Source organism: Cyrtonyx montezumae, unplaced genomic scaffold, assembly GCF_038088225.1.
Source record: "Cyrtonyx montezumae isolate F1298 unplaced genomic scaffold, pur_monq_1.0 scaffold_14, whole genome shotgun sequence".
Lineage (NCBI taxonomy): Eukaryota > Metazoa > Chordata > Aves > Galliformes > Odontophoridae > Cyrtonyx > Cyrtonyx montezumae.
This window is the reverse complement of record NW_027071870.1, coordinates 15,917,572-15,945,505: the sequence shown is the minus strand read 5'-3', so window position 1 is coordinate 15,945,505 and position 27,934 is coordinate 15,917,572. Positions and strand designations below refer to the sequence as shown.

General features: G+C 36.2%; 1 protein-coding gene across 1 annotated transcript in view; it reads right to left on the bottom strand.

The window, feature by feature from the left end:
* The window catches only part of PTPRN2 (protein tyrosine phosphatase receptor type N2), a 568,252-nt gene that overhangs the window by 354,942 nt on the left and 185,376 nt on the right, over positions 1 to 27,934 (bottom strand). The window contains exons 9-11 of the mRNA XM_065731219.1: positions 26,818 to 26,858; positions 24,955 to 25,328; positions 4,953 to 5,039 (exon numbers count right to left, since the gene is read on the bottom strand). Coding sequence (XP_065587291.1) covers positions 4,953 to 5,039; positions 24,955 to 25,328; positions 26,818 to 26,858 — 502 coding nt within the window. The remainder of the gene's footprint in view (positions 1 to 4,952; positions 5,040 to 24,954; positions 25,329 to 26,817; positions 26,859 to 27,934) is intronic.

The window sequence follows — 27,934 nt, the reverse complement described above, 5'->3', positions numbered from 1 at the left end:
TGTCTATGCCATACTCAAAGACATCAGACTGGACAGTTCAAATTTGTGGATACTTTGACGTTAATAATTTCATGCATAAAACCAGCTCTGTTTTGTTCTTATAGTGACTATCAATTTAAGTTTGTCAAATACTTTGATAGACTAGAAAAGAGCACCACAGGAAAACAAAACAAAACAACAGCAAGACTGAGAAGAAATGGATTTTCTGACCTCAGAGCAGGATTTGAATAATGTGGAATAAAGAAAGCCTGAAGCCACACATTGAACAATGAAGATAAAATGGAACATTGAAGAGCTGCTCATTAGCTGAGCATTTCATTTTCTGCATATGGAATAAGACAGATTTCTGTAAAAATATATGTTATTATGAAATATTTCAGGACGATATCATGATTAGTCATTATTGACAGACTGATATTTTTGGTCAGCTGAATAAAATAATAATAATAACACAAAAAAATACAAACAACCAAACAATAGTATGTTTGCTCCAAAATCAATTGTTAGATTATTTTTATCACCAAAATTGAACCATTTGCCTTACAAGTCAAACATAATTAAATTTTGAAATGAGTAATTTCTTTGAATTGAAAAATTATAGCATTTTACTTTCAAAATGTCAAGCCACACTGCTGCGACTGCTAGAAATTTTTAAATGCATTTGCCACCTGAACATTCGATATAGTTTCCATACATAGCTTCATTTAATTTGAATTTTCATTTTTCATGTAAAACACAATTCAACTAAAACACTGAGTTCATCTCTAGTCTCAGTGTGGATAGTGAGAACATTCAGGTGACAGATGAACAAACAACCTGAGGCCTCTTAGTTTGAGCTTTAGACTCTAACAGCTCAGTTATATAGTTTTTTTAACTTAGCATCGATGTATGATACATATGCAACCAAATGTACTGATAGAGAATACATTAAATTTTATGGCTTTGCAATCCAGGAATTCACATTAGAAAATTAGAATCAGCTTACAAAATCTGTTTATATTAACACTTGCAGTTCAGTGTGAATATCCTGTGTATCCCAAAAATTACATATATAGTTTAAAGGCTTATGTAGACAACAACTGCTATGATCCAAAATAATAGTAACAGATAAACATTAGTGTTTTTTATAGGATGAATCCAGGGTGTTCTATTACAGGCTATCTGTTGAAAAATTATGGAAATACTTTCCCCTGGAAGGAGAGTTCATTGAGTACTTGTATTAAAAGGCAAAAATGACAAAGAGACTCATTAAAATGCACAGAAGGAAGCAAAAGTGATAGAATAAAATTGGGAAAAAGAGATACACAGAGCAAGAGACATTCAACAGCAATAGGGAAAATCATAAAAGGCTGAAGACAGAAATAAGAAGGAAAAAAAAATCAGAGTAACTGCACTGTACATCAAAGGATGTAATATTCAGCAGAAAATATCACACTTGACTGGAGGCTGAGAATGATATAATATGCAGTCTGAAATACTATGACATCAGAATAATTTGTTTTCCTTCCGTGTAAAGGTGTTCAGCTAAATTTAGAGCTGAAAACCTCCTATTAGCAATGTTCTCAGTAAATATACCAAGTATAAGAAAATAAAAGCACAGAAAAAAGTTGTATTCCTGTAAGAATCCATAGAAGTCACAGATGTGGCTTTTACTTCACGTTCTGATCGTTCTTTCTACTACCCTCACAGCTGAGCTAACAGAATTTAGTAGTTTTATTATACTTGGATGTTTATTGATAACCTGTTGCATTTGTAAGTTTATTCTATAATGTATCTGGAGCTTTAATTACAAGAAGGTCACTATTGCAGATTGCAGTGGTAATATTTATTTTAAAATACATACAAGCCCTACAAGCACTACTACCCATCTGACTTCAGTCCATGATACCAGTCCAACAATCAATCACCAGAGGCATTGGACACCCATAATTAGATTATAAAATCATAACTATAGTCATTTTACGTCTGCTTGCATAATTACATCAGCATGCTAATATCCTTTTAATGGTCTCTAATGATGTAATAAGAAATAATGGAATTTATTTGACAGCTACATAACCATTAACAAAACATATTAAGCATAACCATTACTTCCATAAAGATTCAGTCTGTATCCAGAAGTGACAGATAACATGTTGGATCTTTTCTTCGATGTGGAAGTATTTCTGATTATGCATTTCCCAAATCTATTCCCAATCATCTGCTTCACATGGTGAGCAAAGTTTATGTCAGTGCAAACTTGACAACAAACCAACTGTAGAAGTGGACTGAACGCTCTGGGAGCCAAGCCTGAGGCTACATTCTGAAACACAGGCCATCGGTTAACGTTGGCAGGATTGTGAAGAAGATAAGCTGATTACTACCATGCATCAAATAAAATCAAGAACAAACATGGTAATCAGTAGGAGCCCATAGGAAAAAGCTGCTGTTCACTTAACCAAACTCCAAGACAGAGGAAAAAAAAAACCAAAAATATATGGAGGAATGAAGGATATCTGTAGACAAAAATAACTGAATGTAGTAATGTATTTGTGAATCAGTACCTCTGAAATAACTTTTTTGCATGGAATAGGACAAAAACAAAAAAAACCTTATTTGAGAATTTAAAGAACATTAAAAAATTCAGCACTCACTCTCTGTCTTCAGTTCTTTTATTCCTACTGAATGTGATGGCTTTTTCTGTACTCTGAAATTTGTGGTAAAATGACTTTAATCTGAAATCTTTGCAATAGCCTAAAAAAATCAGACATACACTCTCTCCTCTTTTTCAGAATTCTTCGAAGTGAAAGAGAAAACTGAGAATCTAATCCAAGCTCATACTCAGGTCAGAGTTCAATCTAACTTAGTGTTTCACATTCCAACCCCTTATAAATTCTTGATCTTAGGATTATTGATATTTTTAAAAGCTAAATCCCTGAGAAAAAAAAAAAAAAAAAGGAAAGCTAATAAAATAAAATATTTCCTGAGAGGTCTCATCCTCGCATTTCAACATGTCAATGGTGAATTTGGAATAACCACATTATTATATCTTTATCAAAACTCCTCTCCAGGAGGCCATTCAGAGGGTAACCGGAGCTTTCGTGTCCATACAGTTTTCTAATGATGACTGTATAGTGACAACAAAAGAACAAGTCCAAAAAGCATTAATTCTTTTCATCACGATGCCTTTTTCTACAGCTTCTACTTCTGCTGTCTGGTATCCAGCTCTGCATTTCTATAGGATATCATGGGTTTAACCTGAGTTTAAGCACCTCATTTTCTGGACTAAAGATTTATTATGGGTGAATTCTTCCCTAACTTGGGATTTGGGATAACCTTTTACAGATTTATAGATGTGTTAAAAAGGTAAAGATTTATGAAAGCATTGTGCTGATAGACAGAATAGTCTGTCCTGCTTGTAATTACCATCATTCATAACAGACTTTTAAGATATCTTACAAGTACTTTTGGTACCATCATATGACTGCTTATTAACGGATGCAAAATATGCAGCCTCTCTAAAGTTGCATATTAAGGAAAAGAAAAAAATTGTTCATAGCTTCCCATTTCACTGGAGGTATGTTTTCTATTAAAGAATACATCTACAGCATGAGAACTGCAATGTTTTTGTAATTTATCAAATGATTTAATAAAAAAAGAAAGGTTTTATGCTAACAATTAGAAAGGTAGGTGAAAGTGCTCTTTTACTGTAAATGAATGAAGTTAATGAACTAGAACCCATTGATTCCAGCAGAGAACTTGTTCTGCAGAATTATCCCTTTGAATGTACAGCAGACTTTGATTTATCTGGTAGTACTAAAATTCAAGGTTGAAAATTCTTTTCATAAGGAAAGCCATGTAATGTCATTTTTTTTTGTAATTATGAAATTCAGTTTTCATAAAAATTATATTTCATAGAATACAAGTAAAAATTATTAAGCATTATAAAGGATGGTTCTAACAAAGTATATAAATATTTTCCTTCTAAACAACAAGATTATTTATGCCCAATTTTTGTTATATTTCTAAGCCAGCCTTTGCAAGCAGCCTATTTCATATCTTATATTCTGAAATATAATGGGCAGAATTCCATTTATATTTCTTCTTTTTTTTTCTTCAAATAATAATAAATACTTCCACTAAAAATGCAACATAGCATTAAAAATAAGAATTCACTGGATCTAAAGGTTAAAGCAAAAGCAGTGAAAGGCTGAGAAAGACACTGCCCTTCAGCAATATGACTCATGGGGCAAACCAAGCAACCCCAAACACTGAAACATAGGCAGAACCTGGATGTTACCCAGATAACTGCTATTTTCTCTGCACCAGGATTTGAGTACAGCAAGCTGTAACAAACCATCCACAGCTGATTCTTCTTTTCCATTGCTTCTTTAACAAACAATTTTATTTTCATTTAATGAAGAAAAAACTAAAGTTTAAATTTTTTACCAAATGTGGTAAATCGTAAACTCCTAACTTAGGTGATTAACACCTAAGCACATTTATCAGCACAAATCATAAGAAAAGCAGCATTTCAACACAGCTGAACTCCCTGTGACTTGTTAAATGAGTAGCTGTCCAAGCAGCATGACCAAATGTGCCATGTGCCATACTGAAAGCCAGGAACCCGAGTTTTTATCCCTCTGTGATTTTGTATCACCCTCAGCCATGCTGAGTATGATGATCCTTTACAATACTTACTTAAGTCATACTCTGTTAAACAAGATGGTGTTATATTTACAGCACTTTTTAGAGCAGATTTTTCCCTATGGGACATAGGGTTATTTCAGTCTTTATAGTTTGTATTAGATATTTTTTTCGTAAATGTGTGTAGGGGATGTTCTAAAGATGATCACAATATTCTTCTGTTTGTGCATACACTCACATTAATTTTGGCATTAAAGAAAAGTAAGATGAAATATTGAAAATAACAAATCCAATAAAATAAAAAGAGGCAAATTCCGTATACGTACTTGACATCATCAAAAGCACTCATCTGCAGCTTCAGGAGATCTGCCACATCCTTTATTAACTCCAGGCCCTTTTCCACACTCAGGGGGCTGTTGAAAGGGAGCAAGAAAACACCGCGTTACGAAAATGGAACTCATCAATACTTGAGAGGCTAAAAGTCCCAAAAGAGTTATCACCTTGGCCTCTTAGAATCTGAAAGCCACCAGTAACTGTATTCCTGTCACATAGTGATCGTGATATCAAGGGAATTGGGATCAGGTGCTTCTTCAGGCATGATGAATCACCTGAATTTTCCAGCAATAAGACAAACAATAAGGTGTAAATGGAATTGTTAGGAAGTGTAATGGGCCCATGATGCAGCAACCAGTTCATCTCGATCCTCAATAAAAAATGTAATAAAGTAAAAGGACAGAAAGAGAGAAAAGGATTGACGAGACAAGGAGGGAAACAAACAATGAAAGTCAAATTGCAGGCTCAGTAGCAAATGGACAAGGGAAAAGCATATTTTTAAATTCATTAGTTTTTAAAATGAATCTTCACCCAGTGAAAGGATACAAAATTATTATAGATTTGAGAGAAAACAATGGAGCAAGGCACATAGTCCAGAGGACACTGATTAGATACATAGGATTTAGTTCAGTGTGTGTATGCACTGATGACAAAAACGACTTTAAATCTTTTTAACCTTTGTTGATGCCACATTTACATTTTTTAATTTAGAAAACAGGTTGCAATCAAGCATAACACAAGAGGACTGCTGTTACTTTAAAAGAAGCACTTATCTAGGTGCAAAATATATATTTATAAAACTTTCAGGTTATTAGATTTGCAGCAGCTGTAAAGGTATATTATGAACATTCTGGCTCTAATAGACAGACTATACTTTGTTTAGCTGTTGTTTAGTGCTGTGAAACCAAATATAAATGTATTTAGAAAGAAAAAGATATGAAAATTATATAACAAGCTCCACTGAGAACAATAAATGCTACATTCTCTACACTGTCATTATAGAATTATTCTCAACATTGTCAAAGCCCCAACACTCATAATATTAAACCTTACAAGCCTGATACTTATCTGACTTATGCCACTTTAAATCAGAAACAACTTTGACGAAACTAACCCAGGGGAAAAAAGGGTTCTGTATCTTTTCCTTCAAGGGTTTATAACAAGTAAGAGAAGGAGGTGTCAAAAAAGTACGTACTGTTAGACATGATCTTTTGAGCTGGACTAAGGGAAAAAAAAACCTCTCAAAGCTCTGTGCTTAGGTTATTATCTCTGCTTCACAGTGAAAGTTTTTGAATCTAATTTTATTGCATTGTAATCATGGCCATGAATTTATTTATTGTCTGCAATGAGCACTGTTTGTTTATCTATCTATCTATCTATCTATCTATCTATCTATCTATCTATCTATCTATCTATCTATCTATCTATCGTGCTGGGTTCTGCATACACTGCCCTAAGGGCACCTCTATTTAAATAATGGGATGTCTTGTGGATCTTGGTTAGGCTGGAATTGTTCAGCCTCCCTTCATGCTACTAACCCAGAATGCTCAAGAGACCTCCTGTCACACAGGCAGAGGTAGACCCTCAAGGCACCAGATAAATTTAGAGTTTTTCTAGATGTATGAGACAGAAATGTTCTTGTCTGAAAGTAACAAAAGAACCTGATTGTTTCTGTAAGGAAAAAAAAATGTACTATAGATTATTCATAAAAATCCTATATTTCAAGGGCTGGCAGTGGGCAGAAATGTGATTATTCTCATCACTATGAAAGTTGATTGTCATAGTGACTCAGGGGCTTATGTGTTAATTAAATCTTTTCTCCCAAAGACATTGGCTTAAATTTTATGGAAATGATTGGTGTCAGTGAGTGGGCTTTTACTGAAGTATACACAGAGGTGCAGGGAAAGGCTGCTGCATACATTGGTGTCATTTTTTGTACCAAGGGACTCACATTTGTAAAAGCTTAACCTTCCATTCCTGCTTACCCCATCCTTCCCTGTGAAAGTATTCCCCAACCTTCAAACCAAGGTATGTCACTACAAGTCAATGTAACTGTAATACGGGATGTAACCAGAGTTTCTGAATGCTGCAATCCAGCAAAAATACTGGAGAGAAAATGAGAGAGAAAAAGGTGCTGGAAAGTAATTCTTCTGCAGGTCTGAGCATCTAGTAGCAGTCTTGTTAACTCTCATCCAATAACAAACTAATGGGACTCAGGTTCACAAGCTCACATCTGGTGTGTTAGTCTAAGAAATTGTCATTCATAACAGCACAGGAGAACTGCAGAATTTATACCCATGTACTTTTCATAGGCATGGTGCTATCTGGAGGTATTTAAGGCCAAAATGGATGGGGCCCCGGGCTGCCTCCTCTGGTAGGTGGCAAACCTGCCCATGGTGTGAGGTTGGAACAGGATAGGCTTTAAGGCCCCTTCCAACCCAAGTCATCTTATGATTCAAAGATTCTACAATTCTTTGATGCATTTTCCTCTTTGGTGTCAGTATGATTATTGATCACATTCTCACGTTTGAGGACTCACACTAAGAATGATTAATTTATGCCCAAGTACCTTCTATATCACTTTTACGGATTCTAACCATTGCCACATACTAGCACTGCTTATTGTAGTACTGTGACAGTTGTATGGTAGGAGAATTGAAAATGCCTGATCATTATCCACGCTCTATTTCCCTGCTGCTTTAATTCAGATTGCATTTTGCTCAGTGTTGCACAGTGTGCACTTACACAGTGTCTGACTTTACTTATGCTGAGTGAGCACACCATTTCCAACAGTATGGCATTAAGCAAACTACCCCAAGCCTAAAGAGAGTATTCCACCTCTGATGTATGAAAAGGGAGAGCTGGCATCCTCAGATATGGAGAAGGCTGAGGTACTTACTGAGCTCTTTACCTTGGTCTTCATAGTCAGTCAGGCTTCTCGTGCCTCTCATGTCCCTTAACTTCAAAGATGGGGTTGAGAGAGCAAAATCACTCCTAGTGTAAGAAAGGAGCAAGTCTAGACCACCTTACGAGTTAGAATGTGTACAAATCTATGGGGTCAGACAACATGCATCCCAAGGTTCTGAAGGAACTGGCTGACATGATTGTCAAGCCATTCTCCATTACATTTAAAAAATTGCTGTGGTCAAGCAAAGTCCCCTGTGACTGGAAAAAGGGAAATATCACTCCCATATTTAAGAAAGGGAGAAAGGGAGACGTGGAGAACAATGGAGCAGTGAGCTTCACCTCTGTGCCTGGGAAGATCATGGACCAGATCCTCTTGGAAGAGATGTTAAGGCACATGCAAGATAAGGAGGTGATCTGAGACAGCCAGCACAGCTTCACCAAGGGCAGATTGTGCCTGACCAAACTCATGGCCTTCTACTCTACTCAAGGGAGCGATGTCATCAGTGAACATAAGAAGGGCAGGATGTCTACAAATCAATGTCTGGATTTGTGGAAGGCCTTTGACATGGTTCCACACTACATCCTTATCTCTAAATAGGAAAAACATGGATTTGAAGGTAGACAATTCAGTGAATGGTCACAGCCAGAAGGCTGTGTTGAGTGCCTCTAAGCCAAGATCGAGGTTGATCACAAGTGGTGTCCCTTAGCGTTCCATCTTGGAGTTAGTGCTCTTCAAGACCTTCATAAATGATATAGACAGCGGGTCTGAGTGTAGCCTCAACAAGTTTGCTGATGTCACCAAACTGAGTGGTGCAGCTGACACAACAGAAAGAAGGGATGCTATCCAGAGGGACATGGACATGATAAAAAAGTGGACACACAAGAATATAATGAGGTTAAACAAGGGCGAGATGCAAGGTGTTGTGCTTGGGTTGAGGCAATCCCAGATAAGAGACTGGGAGACTCATTAGGAGCAGCCCTGTGGAGGACTTGGGGGTCCTTAAGGGACCTTAAGGTTTCTGGCTCCAGTTCTCTACAGCTACGAAGACATAGAAGGGGTCAGAATACATGTAAAATTCGTTTATGAATAACTTTCTTCTGTTGCTTTGCCTCCTAATGCCATCTCTTTCTGTAAGTTCTAGCCTAAATAGTATTTCCAGATAACAAATTCAGTCCTTACAGAATCAGTAGCCGATGTCTGTTTCACTTGGATTCTAATCATTACCTCATTATTTGCAGAATATATTTTGTTTGATGAATTTTAACGACAATGAAGAAATAAAGGGGGAATAAAAAATAAATATTTCCTTTGAGGTTTATGTAGATACATATTTTCAAGTCTGGCACAGAATTATCTGAAAAATACTGTTTTTGTTTAATTTCACATTGCAACACACAGCACTTGCACTAAATTAGTTGTATCTGCTAGAGCATATGGCTTATAGCTCTGCTAACCATAGACAATACTATATGGTAGTACTACATCATTCCTTCAGATAAAATGACTCCTCAGCTGACTGCAAGATTTTGATATCATGATTTAACATCATGACAAAACTATGAAAACTCTCATATCCATTTAAACTATGTGAAAAATAAATAGCCCAATTGGTAACTACTTGTCTTTTTTCATGATCCAGTCAGCTCTTTTTAACTTCTTCAGGAGTTTTATCTAACAAGAAAAGCAGATCTAGGCTATAAAGCTCCTTTATTTAGGAATGGATCTTAAATGAAAGTGCGGAAATAAATATCCTTTCACGTTATTGTAAGCTCTTGAGCACTTCTGAAAATTAAGTAATCCACTTAAATTCTCAAGAGGAGATTTGAGAGATCAACTTTAGGTAATTGTTTGTTAAAACGTTTCCAGAAATTGTACTGGACACTGGATACAGGAAAATTAGATTGCCTGGTGAAAATAATAATCCTTATCTTCCAATAACTAAATCCCTCCTAGTGAGAGAGTTGAAAACAGAAATATTTCTAGGAACAGTTACAGAGGTAATTCAAATAATAGAACACTGGATTATCATCTTCCTCTGCTATTGTCTATTAAAGATTTCACTCTTCATTTGCTCAATTTGTATGAAAAACATACAGTTAAGAAATTAAAATCTGGTTCCAGAAAGTTGGCACAACCTAGAACAATCACGTTACGTGATTTCCTTCTCAGTGACTGCTGCATACAATTTGTTAGCCCATTTTTCTACATGTATAACTATCCCACTATCTTCAATGGTTTTGTTCATAAATGAGAATATCTGCTGATAAACTAAAGATGAATGAAGAAAAGAGGAGGCCAACCAGGTGACCTCAGCCGAGATACCTTCACGACCCTCAATTTCAGCATCTGTAAAATGAAGGCATTGATCAAAGCTTTTTCTGCCAGATGACTAGAACTGTTATTTTAAAGACTTGCATGCCTTCTGGTTCTAAGAACAAGACCAAGTAACTTGAAATTTAATTTTTAGTTATAAGAAAAGATTTCCCTACCAAAAATATTGTTGTAAATTTTCTTCAGAGCACAACTGACTGATTTCACAGCATGTTTAAAGCATCTGCATCTATTTGAACATAACTTCTCCCTCACTGCTGAGTTGGTAGCCCTGCCAAATTCCTACTGTGGGAAAATGAAGTAGGCATCAACAACCTTATGGACCAGACATGTCTCACACATAGTCAATTAAACCATTCCAAAAAAAAATTAGTAGTAAATACTGTAGGCTGATCTTGATTCCAGGTAAGCTTCACACCACCGTTATCCAAACAATGCTACAGATAGATGCCACATTCCCAAGAAATTCCCAAGATAACCCACAAATCAGACAAGTGAGAACAACCAGTTTGAATAATGAATTACGTGTTTTTGACCTGGACCTAATTGTTTATTCATTCAAGGCTCAAAGCTTCCACTTCTGCTTAAAGAACAAGAAAGAAACATGTAAATGAAGAAACAGGAGGAGTTCTGCAGGGAGCGACATTGGCAGCATGGTCAGCTCTGCATGCTGAGTTAAATGGAGCTCAGATTCTAGTAAAAGCCAGTGGGCAATGTCAAAGGGAACAAGAGAAGAAACAGCAGTAAACAATGATAAAAACTATATGTTCTATATTTCCCAACATGCCTGTCAAAACAATCCCATAAATTGACCCATTTAGGTCTCAAAAAATCTGATTCAGTTATACAGATGACTTGACTGCTCTCATTTGCCAAGCGTGCTCCCAGCAAGGAGAGCAACATGTAGCTCAAAGTTACACTGAGGTTATGTCAGTCTCACAAGCAGTTGCTCTCATTCACTTTTTCTTCTCCCAGCTGCCAAGTGTCTTCAAAAACCCACTTACTGAACTCTGAAATTCTCCCTTAGTGCCATCATTCAAATTATGTATTGTCTTTACCAGACTGTACCTAGTGCCCTTCCAATATTCTGTTTAGCAATTGTAATGCAGCACTATAATGGACATCTAGTCAGCCTTGTCAGATTAGTTCAATTGAATCATTTTCTGCAAAAATGAAGAATAATCTACAGTACAGAAATAGGCTTGACATTGGGAATAGCACTCCATAAACCTAAATGTCAGTCCAATCCCCAGTGAAATCTTAAGTAAGGTAGGATTCAATCCACCTGTTGTTTTTGGGTTTTTTTTAATTGGCAAAGAAGTCCAGTTCACCCATTTTTGAGAGTGCTGAGCACTTCACCAAAATTACAAGGCATTTATCTACAGCCTGAAAGTTGTCTGAATACTTAAATACAGCCCTGCCAGCAGCATCAGAAAGCAAATGTTCTGCAGTGGTAAGTGCCATTCTTAAAACCAGCCTCTCTTTTGCTGTTCTTCACATTCAAGTGCAACATCTTCGCTGCACCTATTTCCCATGGAGGAGGTTCAAAAAATGGTTACACCTGTGCTCAGCTTGAGTTGAACCCACATTTCAACTGAAGGTGGGAAGAATGTGAGCATAGCACCCAAGACTTGCGGAGAGAGATTTTTAATTGAGTCTATTTACTTTAAAAACTTTTCAAATATTTACTCATGTAAAATGCACACATACTTGAAAACTGTTTGGGACAGCAGCTTTCTTTTCTCCTGAATGATGTGAGTTACAGTCATGCTCTCTCTTCCATGTCTCCTATCTTCCTCAGTCATGTCTATGCTTGAAGATGAAACACTGTGCCACCAAGAGGATGATGGACAGAATGACCCCTTAGGGATAGTACCCAGAGCACCTTCTTATGATGTAAGGGTTAAAACTACTCGGAGTAAGTTCAATAAGGTTTCCTCCACTTTCTGCTTCACTTTCTAAGTCCTGCACTAGTAAGAGAGGCAGGCAGGGACACTCCACAAAGTGCTGTTCAGCACAGGAATGCTAGATAGGGTGGAGCAGCCCAGAATAACACACTGGCTTGGTATGCCTCAGTGAGTCTGGGCTGTCTTCTGGAGTGTCACAAAGTTGATTCTAAAAAGCAGAGGAAAAGAGATGCCTGAATCTCCTTGTGTGGATATGTATTCATTTGTCCCACAGGGAACTAAGTGATGTCATGGGAAGCGCATGACATCCCCATGCTTCAGGAAGATGTGTAATTCAGCACTTATTTTAAGACAGTCTGGCTTTCACCCTAAATACTTAAAAAGGCACTAACCACAGAGATAACAGGAGCAATGGTCCTTGAATGCACAAATTATAAAGACCAAATCTGCTGATGAATTTACTTCCAGCAATCAACTTGAATAAACTTAAGTGTAGACTATGCCATGTGGTTATTCTTTTCCCTAGAAGTTAACTGAGGCTCGAGCTGCAAAACATAATTCTGTTGCTATTGCTACCTTTATATTTGAGTATTTATACCTCAGATTTTTAAGAAGTTGTTACCACTGCAGCGTCTTTCATGCTGAAGGTTTTCTTTTGTTTAGTACTGATCTTAGATACTTTTTTATTCTCTAGTCTTTTATGTTTCTAAAAACTGAATTTTAAGATAGATACATTCTTTAGTTTAAAATAATTACTTAATGAAGTTCCACTTGGCCATTCTCCAGTTTTGTCTGTGTACTGACATCAAAGTGACCTCCATTAATTAACAGAGTAATGGTCTATTAACAGTATCAATTTCTTAATATGCAGCACAGTTTTCCTTAATAACACAGATAGAAAGGTAAATCAGGGAAAAAAAAAACCAAAACAAAACATAAAGTTCAGAAATACTGGTTTGAAATACCTTGGTGAATATTTCAGAGTCCAGTATGCAAGAGGCCGCACTTAGCATGAATAAAGGTGAGGACTGGGTTGCTCAGGCTGCTAAAACTATTGGGCAGCAGCATCGATTAGGCAGCAAGCAAACATCTTGCTGATGGATAACTGTCAGGAGCAACCTGTTCAGCTCCAGCACAAACTGCAGAGGAGCCAGAACACCAGAACTTGAGCTCTACCTTTCTATGAGTGATGAGCTGGTACACACCAAATATAACTGCTCTGCCTACTAAAAGTAGTCCAGTAAAAAGGGTAAAGAGATGGAAAGCAATTTCCAGTTCCTGGTACTGGGATTAAAAATATGCAAGAAGAGCAATTGCTGCTGGTAGCAGATCTCCAGCAGTACATGATTTTTTATAAAGGCAGGTAGCAACAGGACGAGGGGAAATGGCTTTAAGTTGGAAGAGGGTAGATTTAAACTAGATATCAGGAAGAAATTCTTTACTGTGAGGGTGCTGAGACACAGGAACATGTTGCCCAGAGAGGTTATGGATGCCCCCTCACTGGAAGCATTCAAGACCAGGCTGGGTGGGACTGTGAGCATCCTGGTCTAGAGGGAGGTGTCCCTGCCTATAGCAGGGGGGTTGGAGCTAGGTGATCTTAAAGGTTCCTTCCAACCCAAACCATTCTATGATTCTATGCCAACTCCAGACCTTGAATCAGTTCTCAGCAACAGATGTGAGCACAAGATAGGAGGTTATGTTAGAAAACCTTGGACATGGTACTTCTTGATTTTAGCAAGACAGCTGTAAATTGGGAGAGTCTGAAAATAAGGATGAAGAAAGAACAAGAAATCCAAAATAAGATGGAAAAATTCTTGAGGAGAAGAACTGATTTTTTTAGATACAGATCTGTAAGGACTAACTGCAGAACAGTTTATCCTGGAAGAGACAACGTGGTGACAAACAGAAACCTTTTGTTCTTTAGTTTTTGTTTCGTTTTGTTTTTGTTTTTCTCTTGAGCACTGCTTCATTCACGGTGTTAAAAGTGAAAAAAAGCACAATGCTAAGGAAATCATCCAGTGACAGTTTTCAACATTGGTCTCAGTTCTCTGAGGAAAAAGTTAGAGGTGCGAGACTTGCTATGAAATTGCCAGTATTATGGCAGTTGTTCAAAGCCCACTCAAAAAGTTTCAAAACCTAGAATAGCTGTGGACCCCTGACCTAACACATTACACAAGATTAACCAGATTCTATCTGATCATTGATTTGACTCTAGAGGCGCTATAATGGTGACATTTTTTCCTTACATGCACCCTTTGTAACGCACATATTGTGTGTTGCAAGATTGGGATGATAACCTCAGCCACGCACTCTATTGCCATGCACACTCACAGCACTGCAGCCTGGGCAAACACTGGAGAGAGATCTTCTTGCCCTATACTCTTAACCAAGAACATCCCTTCAGAAAATAAATAAGTAGGATCATCACTTTTTTCCACAAATAACTGATTATGCATGTACTCATTACTTACTAAAATCCCTTTTCTTTTAGAAAATTATCCTGCTGAATTCTTGACCTCAGTGATATATTGGACTGGTTTGTGTTTTAGAAATGGAAAACTTAATTCAGGATTTGCATGCCTTCTTTTAAATTTTCCACTCTGAAAACATGGGCCACCATACCAATGGCAGGATTCATGCATCTAAACACGGCATCTTTTTCAAAATTTTCCACTGCCCCAGAGCCCAGACTATGAGGAGTTGTAAGAATATCTTTTTTTTTCCTATTTTTTTTTCCCAGAAGGACTATTTTTGTTAATGTCTATTATTCTGTCACACTTATTTGAGCTGAATTTCATCTACCATTGTGCTCCTTAATCCCTCAATGTATTTAAATCCATCTGGAATTTTTCTAAATCCTCCATAGTTCTTCCTAACAGAGACAATTTGCCCATGGGGTACCACTAATCCCTCTACACACTGCGAAGCAGCAGTTCATGACGAATCTTTCCCTCCTATCTCATAACCAGTTCTTAATCCGCAGAGACACCGTGGCCCTTGCTCTGTGAGTCACAGTCCTTAAAGTCAGTATGAAGAGCATCCCATTTATCTCCTGTTGATTTGGAGGGCAGGTACAACTTGTGGTTTTGCTGTGACAGCAGCTTTTCTCCCAGGAGAGGCTGAGGCATCTCCTCAGAAGGCACTTTGCTCCCTCAGGGCTCCTGGGACCAATGCTGCTGCAGGGGTAAAGAAAGGGTCCTGGCATGGTCTTCAAGAGGCTGAAGCACAGAAGTCTTCCAACAGAAATAGCCAAGAAATAAGATATGAAAGTGTTTTGTCACTGATGTGGTTTCTGAGCGTGGGGTAACAGCAAAGAGAAGCTGAAAACGATACTTAAATTCCAATGAAATTGTTGGTTTTTTGTTTGTTTTGTTTTTTTCTTTCCTGTTTCCTTCCTTTTTTTTTTTTTTTTTGCTAAGACTGGTAAATAGTGCAACATGCAGCATAATGGGAAATTCAGTTACTGAAGTAAGAAACAGAAGGATGTGAACTTCTCTTTGTGTGCAAATAGTAACTGAAGAACAGAAGAGCTACATCACACTAAAGAGACATAGCTTTAACAAGGCTCCTCAAGAAACCTTCAGTTTCATCCTCCCATTGATTCCTTTGACCAGGAATCCACCTTTCCTCAAGCTGTAACTCCCCTCTGAATCCAGAAGTCACTTACCAAACCAGCTGATCTACCTGCAGGAGGATTTGCATTGCAGAGGAAAGCCGCTGTATTTGCCAGAGAGGGATGGATGTCAGCTACACACGTCCCATGGAAGAAGTGAACACTCCTGCATGGCTGCATACTGGTGGGACTTTCCCAGTCTTGCTAGGTGTGCAAAAACCAATATAAACTATTGAATTTTGCCCTTTACAAATCTTACTTTTCATTTGCTAGACACAAAGGGAATCTCACCACAAGAAAGACCCCATACAACAGAGAATAAACTGAGACATTAAAGGGGTTCATTTCAGGATGCAGAGGAAGTACAGCAAGGACTACTGGGAACATTTTAACATCAAAGTAATTAATAGTGTTACCATTGTATTCTATCTGAGCTCACCAAGCCTAAAGGATATTTAGACACCAAAATTGTATTTATTTTTCTTGCCTGGAACTGCCCCTGGGACTAACTCAGGTGACATGCTATAATGGAAATCCTGGGCACTGATACTTCATCAAGTCCATGGTGTAACAACACCTGCCTTGTGCGTCTGAGTCTTTTGTCTGTGTTTCAATGTAGCTTCACACATCTTGAAGTACTCATCTTCAGTACACACCGAGAGAAGAAATGAATTTCAGTGCTAAAAAGGTTTTATCTGGTTTAAACTCAGCCTGTACCTCAAATTCAGATATATCATAATGAATTTTGTAAATGATTTACATTTATTTAGGAGTGATGAAAGCAACCAAATACTGTCTGAGCAGAGAGCTGCACACTGGGTTGCTGGGAGAGCCACCTGATATCATGACACTGTGACTGTAAACATTTTAAGGACACTGCAATTTTATTGCTTCCGTTGCAGTTTGTTTTAATATCCTGTTTTTTTCACTGGCTTTATTGGCCTTTAAATCTTTTAAAATTTAGGGTTTTTTGACAGCTCAGCAAATTCCCACTTTCCATATTTTTTTCCAACTTTTCCACCACAAATGAGTGTGAATTTAAACCCGTTAATATGGACAGATTCAAGTCCAGACCAATTTGTAACACAGATGACACCTGGTAAAAATCAATGGCAGTGGTAGGGCTATGAAGGTCAGAGTGATAACAGCATTGTGGAAACACAAGAGTGATTGAGAAGTCGTGAAGGATCAACTCTCTGGAGTTATAATTGAAGTGTGACCCTGTTCCAGCCTGTGCTTGTATTGTTCCAAATAAGCAGTACCTCCAGCTATGTTAATAGTGACAAATTCATATGGACACGCTGTTAATGGTGGAAACATGGAAATAATGTCAATGATCTGTGCCATAATGAAGATATCTTCCTTTCTGTAACTAGACTACACCAAAGCAGTCCTTAACACATTTTTAAGCTGAATGTTTGAAGCAGTGATGGAGTTCACTTGTCATAAGCCCTAAATCTGATGCAAAAAACCCTTGACAAAGAAATATTGAAAATAATATTTTTCAAATCTAATTATTCCTTCATAGAGTTATTAATAAATGAGGTTGATGACAGCTGGTGATATACACTTCAGTGGACTTTTGACTTTTTGTATACTCCCTACCTTAATATCAACCAAAAAAGTTTTTCCATCAAGGTAACTCGACGTCCAGACCAAATTACAAAGCAGATGGTTTCAGACACAAAAGGCAAAGCATGTCCTGATGTCTAGTGTTCCAAGAAGGAAATTAAAGAAATTCAGTTTGATGAATTCACAGGAATTCCAACCTTTCTTTTCCTTCTTTTCACTCATTCCAAAAGGTTAATATTCACCTCTCTTTTATAATGATTTACATTGTAGTTACCAGAAAAACACTTTAATGGACTAGAAGTATTGACCATATGGTATTGTGAAATACTGCACCATCTCAGTGGTTTTATGTCTACCACTGTTACAGAAGCAAAACACAGCACACCATCCCTAGCTCAGATATGAAATGTCTCTAGCATGGAATCAGCAGAGGTGCATGAACTCACTCAGAGAGAGGTCGTCTTGCCTCTGCACTGTCTGCAGGTCCGCAAGACCCAAAGAAGGGATGCTAACGCAGAAGAGAAGACATGGGAACTGCTAATAGTTGGACTAGGACCATTTCTCAGAACACCAGCCATATTTGTTCAGCTGAGCAGAGAGATACAAATGTGAACTAGTCATGGTGGCACTCCTGCGACTCCAGGTGCGCTGCTAAAATTACCCACTGCATTTCATCTGTTTATGGGATCAGATTCAGTGCCATTACTCAGTGTCATGTATCAGTTGGTCAACAGTTCAATCGAGCCAAAATCTGCCTCTGGATGTTCCTCTAGAGGTGAACCACAAAGCTTGACCCAATAGCAAATATAGCAAAACATCTGGGGACATGAAAAGCTTAGAGGGCATGGCTGGATGGACTCTAATGAAGTTATTTACATCAGCAAGTTAGAACCATGTTCTGGGATAAGAGAGTTTAATGGATTTTGGAAGCACAAAAGCAAAGGGTAACAGAAGTAGAACAGACTATCATACTATCTGCACATACAACAAAGAAGAAATTAAAAATATTCAAAGCTAAATTCTCATACTGAAAAAGCTATGCATATCCACTGTTTTTATGTTATTTCTTGGGCAAGAAAAATATGCATGAAGTATAATTTTCTTATGGGAAAGTATAACATTAGAATCAAGGTGAAGGATGTGATTTCTGCCACTCTATATCACAATAAAACCAGAGAATTAAAGAGCAAAGAATGATTTTGTGTCTAAAATCACTAGGAAGTGTGAGTAATTACATGTGAACAGCTAAACAAGGAATATTCTAGATTTACTTTAATATATTTGTTATGATACTGAGACAGGGACAGAATTGTCTCTCATTGATAAATTCATAGGCAAGTATTTTCTACTTGTATTATTTATGTAGCGGATTAAGATACATTATAAGAAGAAAAACTTTTGTTTTTAAGTTCGTTGTTGGACAGTTATTTATTTATACATGTGTAGAACCTTCTCATGAAAGTGACAAATTCAGCAATAAGAACTTTACATTTTTCCTTTTTTTTTTTTTTGCCTGTGAGCAGTGCTGTCAGAAACTGATTTAAACAAACTTCAGTATCAAAAGCACTTTTTTTACATGCATGTTTAGAATTTCTTGTAGTTTTCAAAGCTAGTAGCAGAAGTTACGTGAAGAACGTGTACAGTTTTTTTTCCCTTGATAAAATGCAATTGCATATAGAATAACAATTTCAAAGAGGACATTGAGGTATGTAGGGAAGGTTAAATCACTGTTTCTGTTTGTACATGTGTGTATTAAAGGACAAGAATATTCTGTTATTAATTTCTAGAGAGAGATGAAAAGCCTCATGAAATACATAAGCTCAGCTTTTAAGGCACATCAAGACCTTCCAGTAACAAAGAACAATAAAACCTATCATTCCTGTTTCACTGTTGTATACACTGTGATTCATTTTATTTTATATTTCATTGTTAAAAGCAATTAAAATTCCCTGCATATCTCTGATAGAAATAACAAATGATGAAGATCATGAAAATACAATTCTATAATGACTTGCCTAGGAAAACAGAAAACTTGCAGAATGAACTGAGAATTCTGTCCAACCCAGCTTCAGGGTCCTAACCTCAGCAACATCCTGTGGAAGTAATCATTATATGCAGAGCACCATCCTTTATCACCTTTCTGAAGGTGTAGAAATAGTTTCAAGTTCTTAGAATCAACCTAACCCTTAGCATATTAAACGGGCCAGACTAATCATCTTTCATAGCATTTTTATGCTATGAGCTATAGATCAATTTTCAGCTTTTTCAGAATTAACACAAGAATACCATCTACCTCAAACTAAAAGCACAGAACTGATGGTATGGTCCAATTAAGTTAAAATGTTGTGAGCAGATTTAAAACCTATCTAATTTCACAGAGACAGTCTGGAATTGAGTTAGCATGTGACAAAACAGAAACTATCTAGGAACTGACTACTACAACAGTGCCAGAAGTTGGCTCACAAGCCAGGAGAACTGCCATGAATAGTCTGAGAGCTTGAACATATGTGGAAAACCTTAGAATTTAGAATAGTTCAATTGGAACTGACCTAAAAAGATCATCAGGTCCAACTGTCCAATCACCTCAGGGCTAAACTAATTTAAAGGGCGCTGTTCAAATTCCTCCTGATCACTTTGACAGGCATGGGGCAACAACCACCTCTCTTGGAAGCCTGTTCCATGGTTTGACCAACCTCACATTAAAGATATTTTCGTGATGTCCAGTCAGAGACTCTAATGGTGCAGCTTCTGCTGGTCCCACAAGTCCTGTCTCTGTTTACCAGAAGAGCCCTCTGCTTCTCCTCCTCGAGGAGATGCACAGAGCAACAAGGTTATCTCTAAACTTTTCTCTAAACTGTCTCTACACGCTTTTCAGCCCCTGCTTTACAGCACACACATTCTGATAAATCACAAAGACAGGTTTCTCTGCATTTGAAATCCAAAATATTATGATTAAGCAGTGAAAAGAAATGAACATTCTACTTTCAAACTAGAATTTCCCTTAGTTCATTTAAGTCTAGCTACTAGTTATGAAACTGCATGCCAGCTTCACGGCATGCTGAGCAAGCAGCTGCTGGAGATGGTAAGAACTACATGTTCTGGATAGTGAGACTTTGGACTCAGTAGCCCAAACGATGTTTAAATGTTTTGACTGCAAGATTTTGGCCCACATCTCAGAGCCTATCCTGACATACAAATGAGAGTATTGGCATCTTTTCATGTAAAAAAAATGTTTTTCATACTTGAAGAACTAGAAGTTCAAAAAAGAGGAAGAGTTCTTCAGTCTGAGACTTTTCTGATTGTAGAGTTCCCACTGATATATTCTCACTATAACAGGGAGGTATTTTATAACTATGGCTGAAGCAGCAGGCAAGTGAATATAACTTCCTTCAGATAATTTTATTTTATAGGATTACTTCAGAATTTCAGAGCTAAGATTAGTAGACACAGTACATAGCAGTAATTCTGAAAAAGAAACAAACCTCTTTCACACAAATCCTGCAGTGGTTGAATATCAATTTTTTGAAGGAGAAAAGAGTAAACAAAGTAAATCACCCAATTTGATTGGTTTCCCAGCATAATAAAGTGCTGAAGCAGCACAGTGGAGGATTTGCTGAACAATTTTCTCCACTGAAGCTGTCAATTCATTCTGAAGCTTAGTGCTGATGGATATTATGGATTGGTATGGATTGCACTGCTTCAACCATCTGAAAGGTCACTACACAAACACAGCAGGAGTGACCTATTGTTCTTGCCATTGACAATCACACTGCCATTTTGACAAATCTTTAAACTATCACAAATCTTTTATTTAAGTATTACATGAAAATGTTTATCTTTTCTTTGTGGCACAATTAAAAGTTGGCATCTTAGGAGTTCACTGAAGCAGTCGTAATATCTCCTTGGGTCATGCTTGCAAAGCCATGAAAGCCTGAGAATCTAATAGTGAATGGATCACCTTTGACATTTGTCAACTATACCACTGAGTATAATCTTTTCAGTTCCATTTTCAGATCACAAGGTGAAAAGAACGTAAGCTATTATCCCTAGTGTACAAATATGCTGGACTACTTCCCTTTCTTACTGAAAGACCACAGTTTCAGCCATAAAAATGAAGCTTCACTGCACCAAAAAATCATGCCCAATAAAAACTGATGGGTTGGAACTATGACATACTGGCTTGTGGAGAAAAGAGGAAAACATACAAAGGCAGTAATAAAAGAAAATAAAAGTACTTCTCACATTATATTTCAGCATTTCATTTCATGTGCACAAGGTTGGATTTCAAAGATTAACAACACTCTAATCATAATTTTAATTCTATAATGCTAAACGTGCCTATCACTGTTAGAAACATATTTCATATTTGTCTAATTCAGGCTTAAAAAACATAATTTATACATATATTTACTTCCAGCTTCCTTTAGATTTAAAATAGAGCACTTTAAAGAAGCGTAAAGATCTAAACACAAAGTATATAAGATCAGTTGTCGAACTGATTTCCTGAATACTTATAGAGTACAACCATCTCTCAAGCAGGAGTGATTTTAGATTCACATAGATTAAAGAACTTATTAGAAATAGTTCCAGTCCCTTTACTTCACTGTGGGAGTATAATATACATGCACAGATACATATAAACGTGCAGCATACACTTACTGCAAAGCTATTTGTTACTATTATTTATTTAATGCAGAAACTGACTGATTTTGTACTGATTTGCAGTATAAAAATAAGCAGGGAACATTAACAGTTCCCTTCTGTGCAGTAATAGTTAATGAACATTATCACTTTATCCTCTCCCTCCTCAGAAAGTATACAATTACAGCAACACTCATGAAAACAAGTCTTTATTAAAACTCTCAGCTACACTAATCCAATTGCTCTCTAAGGCCACTTAATGAACTAAAGAAATGTTTATGAGAAATATTAGTAAGTAATAGATACCTCAACCATTATAGAACAAATTTCACTGTTCCTGAGGAGTGGGCAAGTTCATTTTTAGCATGTGTGATTTCCTACCTTTCATTATTGTAAAAATTCAGAATATACAAAAAAAAATGCTTTTTTAAAAGATAAAAGGTTTCCATTTTACTTTTGCAATACAATTAAACCTATTTAAGACAAAGAAACAAACTAAAAAGCAGTACATTTTGGAAATCAAAGTTCTGAGAAAAGTCATATGCTACTGGAACGAAATAGGTTAGATTAGGAATAGAAAAAAAGCATTATTCACATTTTCCTTACAGTGACATCGAAAAAATGAGATCCAGTAGTTCCTATTGTAATAAGAATTTAGTGAGGAGTTATCAGTTAATTTAACTGGATGCAGATATTATATGCTTTGTGTAATAAGCTGGTTACCATTACAAATATATATATATATATATGTATATATATATATATATATATATAGTAATATATACATATATATGAAACATATATATATCCATTTTTATATATATATGTTTTATATATATGTATATATTACAATATTACAATATATATATAATATATAATATAATATACCATTACAAATATATATATATATATATATATATATATATATATTTGTAATGGTATATTATATAGTATATATATTGTTACCATATATATATATGGTGATAAACATATATTTGAAACCCTTGAACTAATTTAATCTCACTTACTAAAAAATGTATCTGGGCATTTTTAACTACATCCCCATGTTTATTTAAAAGAATCTTGCCTAAAATGCCTAAAAACACAATAACCTAATATGTAAGAAAAGTACCTTTTGTCTTTTATTAAAATTAGTAAAGGAGCTGAACAAAACCACAGCCCTCTAGGACCAGGAGCTTTATGACAAACCAACCTCTTCAGCAAGTTCCATTGAATAAGAACAGATATTAGGTGGGCTAACTAGGAAGAAAACCTGGTAAGATGTGTGGACAGTCTACATGCTGCGAAGACTGGAAGTCAGAGAATAGACTTATAAAAGTATTAGAGAATTTTTGAGTGAATTAAGTTAGGATGGTGTCAGTGGACATCAAGGTGCCTTCCAGCTTGATAGGAGTTATGAGAAATAACACTGAGCTGTCATAAAAAGTAGCTTCCATTGTTTCACATGGCATTCATATGCAGCACACAGAGGTGTGGTTAAACTACAGTCACCCATCAATTTCTGGTATACTGGTTTCAATAACTTAGATACACCTTAGTGCCCTGTTGGCAATCTACTTGATGGACCGAGGTGTGGCCTAAACAAATGACTTGAAGAATAATCTGCTAATAACTAGCTTTCTCTACAAAGAGTTTTTTTAGAATAGTTAGCCAGGTTCCATGTTCCAGTAGTATCCAGTCATCAAGTCTGAACATGTTACAGGAAAATAACTTGTAGTTGCAAAAGCAGATTAATCTGGTTAAGTCCAAAGCACTTGATGATTAAGTGATGAACAACTGACACATAAGCAAGTTAATAGAAATGTGAAAGGATGCCAAATCATTTGGAACTCTCCTTAAAGCAGGTACTCCAAAACTCTCAAAGAGTAAGCACCCTCTTTCAGGATTTCTGATTCTGATAACTAACTTTTATTTTCCTCAGGGTAACCTCTGAGTCGTTATGGCTATACATTATCTCTGAGAGCAGGTGTTTGTTCCCTACCTTTTGAGAAATCTGTCTGTCTCTTTGATGAGAGCTTTCACTCTCCTCTCTACTGGCTGTCCCTCCATGTGCTACTTAAAATCTCTTCCCTCAAAATATCATATTTTCTTTGTGACCCTATCTTTCTCAAATGCAGCCCCAGGAGAAAGCTGTTCTTCCTGGTACCCATCCACAGACATTTACAAACAACAAAAGTGTGGTCAAATCCCATTAATGAGTCAAACAAAAGAATCTATACAAAAGAATCTGTCCTGCTACAGACATTTCTGTCTCTCTTTCTCAACAATATCAAGGATTGAACTGTAAGGTCATTGTGGAAGTTCCTAACTTTTCAGACAAATTGAGTTAGGATGGCTAATCAAATACAGTATTGCTATTAGAGGACGATAAGGATATAAAAGCGCTCTCAATGTTCTAAGTCCCAGATGTTCTTATGATAAATTCTCTATCAATAGCAGAAAAAAGTTGCCTTCTGAAAATATAGTATGAAACATCAAATTCATTAGTGACATGACCTGAAATAATTAGGTCTTTCTTTCTAAACTAGCTGCATATGGGAAGTTTAGATTCCTTTATTTATTTATTTATTTTTCCAATAAAAGATGAAAACACAGAGAAAATATTGAGCTCTATTATTGTGTGCCATTTTTTCAAAGTGACTCAGGCATTGATATTTAGGCCACTTTCAAGTCAAATATTTAAAGAGCACATCCTAAGTATAAGCACACTTACTGACATATTGGAAGGTCACTGGAACATGAGAAGATAAAGTCTAAGCAAAAGACCTACAAAACTAAGTATCTTCCATATTGGAGGAAAGGTAACTGTAAAAAATAAAAAATAAAAAAAGGAACTGTTTTCTTATATTTTCATCAAAGTACTGAACCAGCAGCAAACAGTTTCAGATGTATTAAAAATCAAGCCTGTGGCATTTTCCTCTTGTGCATTCATATTTCATTAGGTGCAATGACTTCATCTTTTATACATTTAAAAAGCCATTCAAATTGGCTGCTATACTTACTCTTTCACTGTCACAATATAGCCATATTCTTTCTCCTCTGCAGACTTCACTTCAAGCTGTATGCCTTGTCCTGCATTCTTCTGAGGCTGTTCATTGGACTTTCCATCCTGCATTAAAGTATTCTTAATCCAGTAGCGGGTTTCACTTGGGCCTGTGGAGTCAGATTCAGTGCTCTTTGCAGCTGTCAGCTCCCTGGAGAATGTCTCACTTTTTACATTTTCCACACCTGCATTTATTTCTTCTGAGGAAGAAGAGTCAGTGTCTTCAGATTTCTTTGTTTCTGATTTAGTAGATTCTTCAGATCGTAGGTCTTTAAGCATATTTTCAGGTAATGCATTATTTTTCAAGAAGTTAATTAATTTTGCAGTGTTCTCCTGTATTAAAAGAATATTATTATTTGTAAAACTAAATGTGTTACAATTTAAAAACCTGGACATATTCCTTCAAGTTTATATTGATATGTTGGAGTATTCATAAAGTATGGTCATTTTATTTATTCCCACATGCTTCAAGACTATGCAGGAACACTAGATTTAATCAGTAATAATAAATGAACATTAAATCTTGCCACTGCACTTTTCAATGAGATTAACATGGGTGAAAATTTTTTATAGTTTATAGTTATTTTCTTATTCAAATACATCAGTATCCTTACTCAGAGAAAATCTGTCTAATAAACTGAAACAACAAGCAAATGAGCAAATGTCAAAACAATTCCCTGGAATAACTCAATAGTTGGATTCATTATATAAAAATTTATTGCAGCCAAGGACCTGGGATGAGATGATGGCTTATGGGCACATTGTGCTCTGTGTCAAATACATTTTTTTTCACATCCTCTATTCAAAAATGTCACCAATAGATTCATTCAAGAGATCCTCTATAAATCAATCATGAATGCACTGCTTTATTACCCAGAAGAATTTCATGTGGGTGGTTAGAACTCTTGCCAAATAGTCCACCTATGTGTTTTGCTTGCTTGGTAGATGGACAGCTATTGAAGAGATTTTACTGCAAACAGAAAAGGATTCACTCATTTTTGACTCTTGGTGTTGCAGCTTTTTGATAGATCATATAGTAGGAAGAGTTTCACTGCAGTTTTTAAAAAATATTTCCTTGAGTATTTTTGCTCCATGAAACCCATAAAAAGAGTGATAAATAGGCCTAATAAATGGACAAATATAGGACAAGTCTATAGGGTGTGATTCAAAGTTCACAAGGAATATTATTGAAGTTATTTGGGTTAGAATCCCAAATCTGATGCTACCACCTTGGGAAGAGTTTTAATGCCTAAAACTTTTGAATCATATCTGATACTAAACGATTTGGAATAATTAAATGTCAAGTGAAAAACTGAAGAACAGCAGATCCCATGTAAGGAGAAACAATTCAGAACCCTCCCACATACAGGTGTTCTCAGAGAGAATGTGTTTTACTCAACTGCCTCTCAAAACCAGGTCTTTGAACAATGATGCTTACTTCCCCCAGAACCAGAAGCCAGATGGTAGAGGAAAGCAAAGTATTTTCAGTAGAAAACCTCAGTGCTCCAAATTCATTAACCAGGGAAAGAGCCTGAATTTCTCTGAACTTTGGGATCTGAATATGAATTCTGACTATTTACAGCTGAAAGAAAGGCAAAAACAAAGGATTTGATCTTGCTTTTTGGAACCCATCTTAGATAAGTTTTAGATAAACATTTAAGATTTCAATGCATTAACAAAAAAATTCTTATGCTGTGATAATGAATTATACCTGCACAAGATATAATTGTTATGATTCAAAAATGCAGTTTTGATCTTCATTGTATAAAAACCTGATAATCTGGGATGCAATATTTGTTTTGTTAAAATACTGGTACTCTACCTCTTGGTCAGTTCTGGCACTGGCTTCATGCACTCCATTGTCTGTAGGATGCGAAAAGCACAAATACACAGTTACGAAGGGAAAACATCATATGTGAAACAAACACTGCTTATAGGCTGCTTTGTTTGTAGTGGTGGCCTTTTCATGCAATTTAAACATTAAGACATCAAAGCTGAAAGGGCAGAGTAAAGAGCACTGTATAATTCAGTATTGTTATTCTAACCTCAGTTTGACAGCAAATTAATGCAAGATCAATAGACACAGCACTTCAAGAGCCAATCTAACAGTGTTATTTTGCTAATTAAGTGTCTGATCTTCATATCAGTTTATCGATATCTAAGAAAAAAACAGAAAATATTCTAACTGGCTGAATGGACATTTACATTAAAGAAAAAAGAAACATAAATACCCCTCACGCTTTTCAGTGGAAAAGAAAAAAATACTTGTTTTTATATTGTCTACCAAAATCACGTTTCAGTTTAAGTACAATGATTATATGCAGCCACTTCATACACCTCAATCATCGTTGAGTGTTTGGTTTATGAACTAAGACTTATTTATTTCTTCCAGCGTGATTCAGGGCAAATTCTCAAAACTGCTCTTTTTCATCTACAAACAGAACTGGCAATTAAAATAACCAGAACATCTCTCACTAGTAAGGTTTTCAATGTATTCCCACTGTAACCATTCTCCTACTTTTGGGAGGAAAAGAAGACAATAATTTAAAATCACTGATGTCATTTGTTTTTGGTGTAGTAGGTGTCACAACATTCCTAAAGGAAGGAATGTGTAAATGGAAATTTGAGTTCTGCTGTGATAACAGCTCATTAAAGCTAAATACTGTAGCTCCCAAATCTGCATCACCATGGAAATATATCTCCAGAATGAAGGAAATAATCATAATAACTCTTTATGTTCCCTAAACATGTAAAGGTACAAGTAGTTTTCTATGTGTACCTGTCTAAGACTTTCTTTTGCAAAGCAATTGTGGTACATTAAAGAATGATTCTCTGTAAAATTCAATTATTTTTTCCATATATTTTGAAACACATTCTTGGAATACAATCATCTTTAATTATCTTTTTGCTTAAACACCTCATTTTAAAGAATGGGAAAT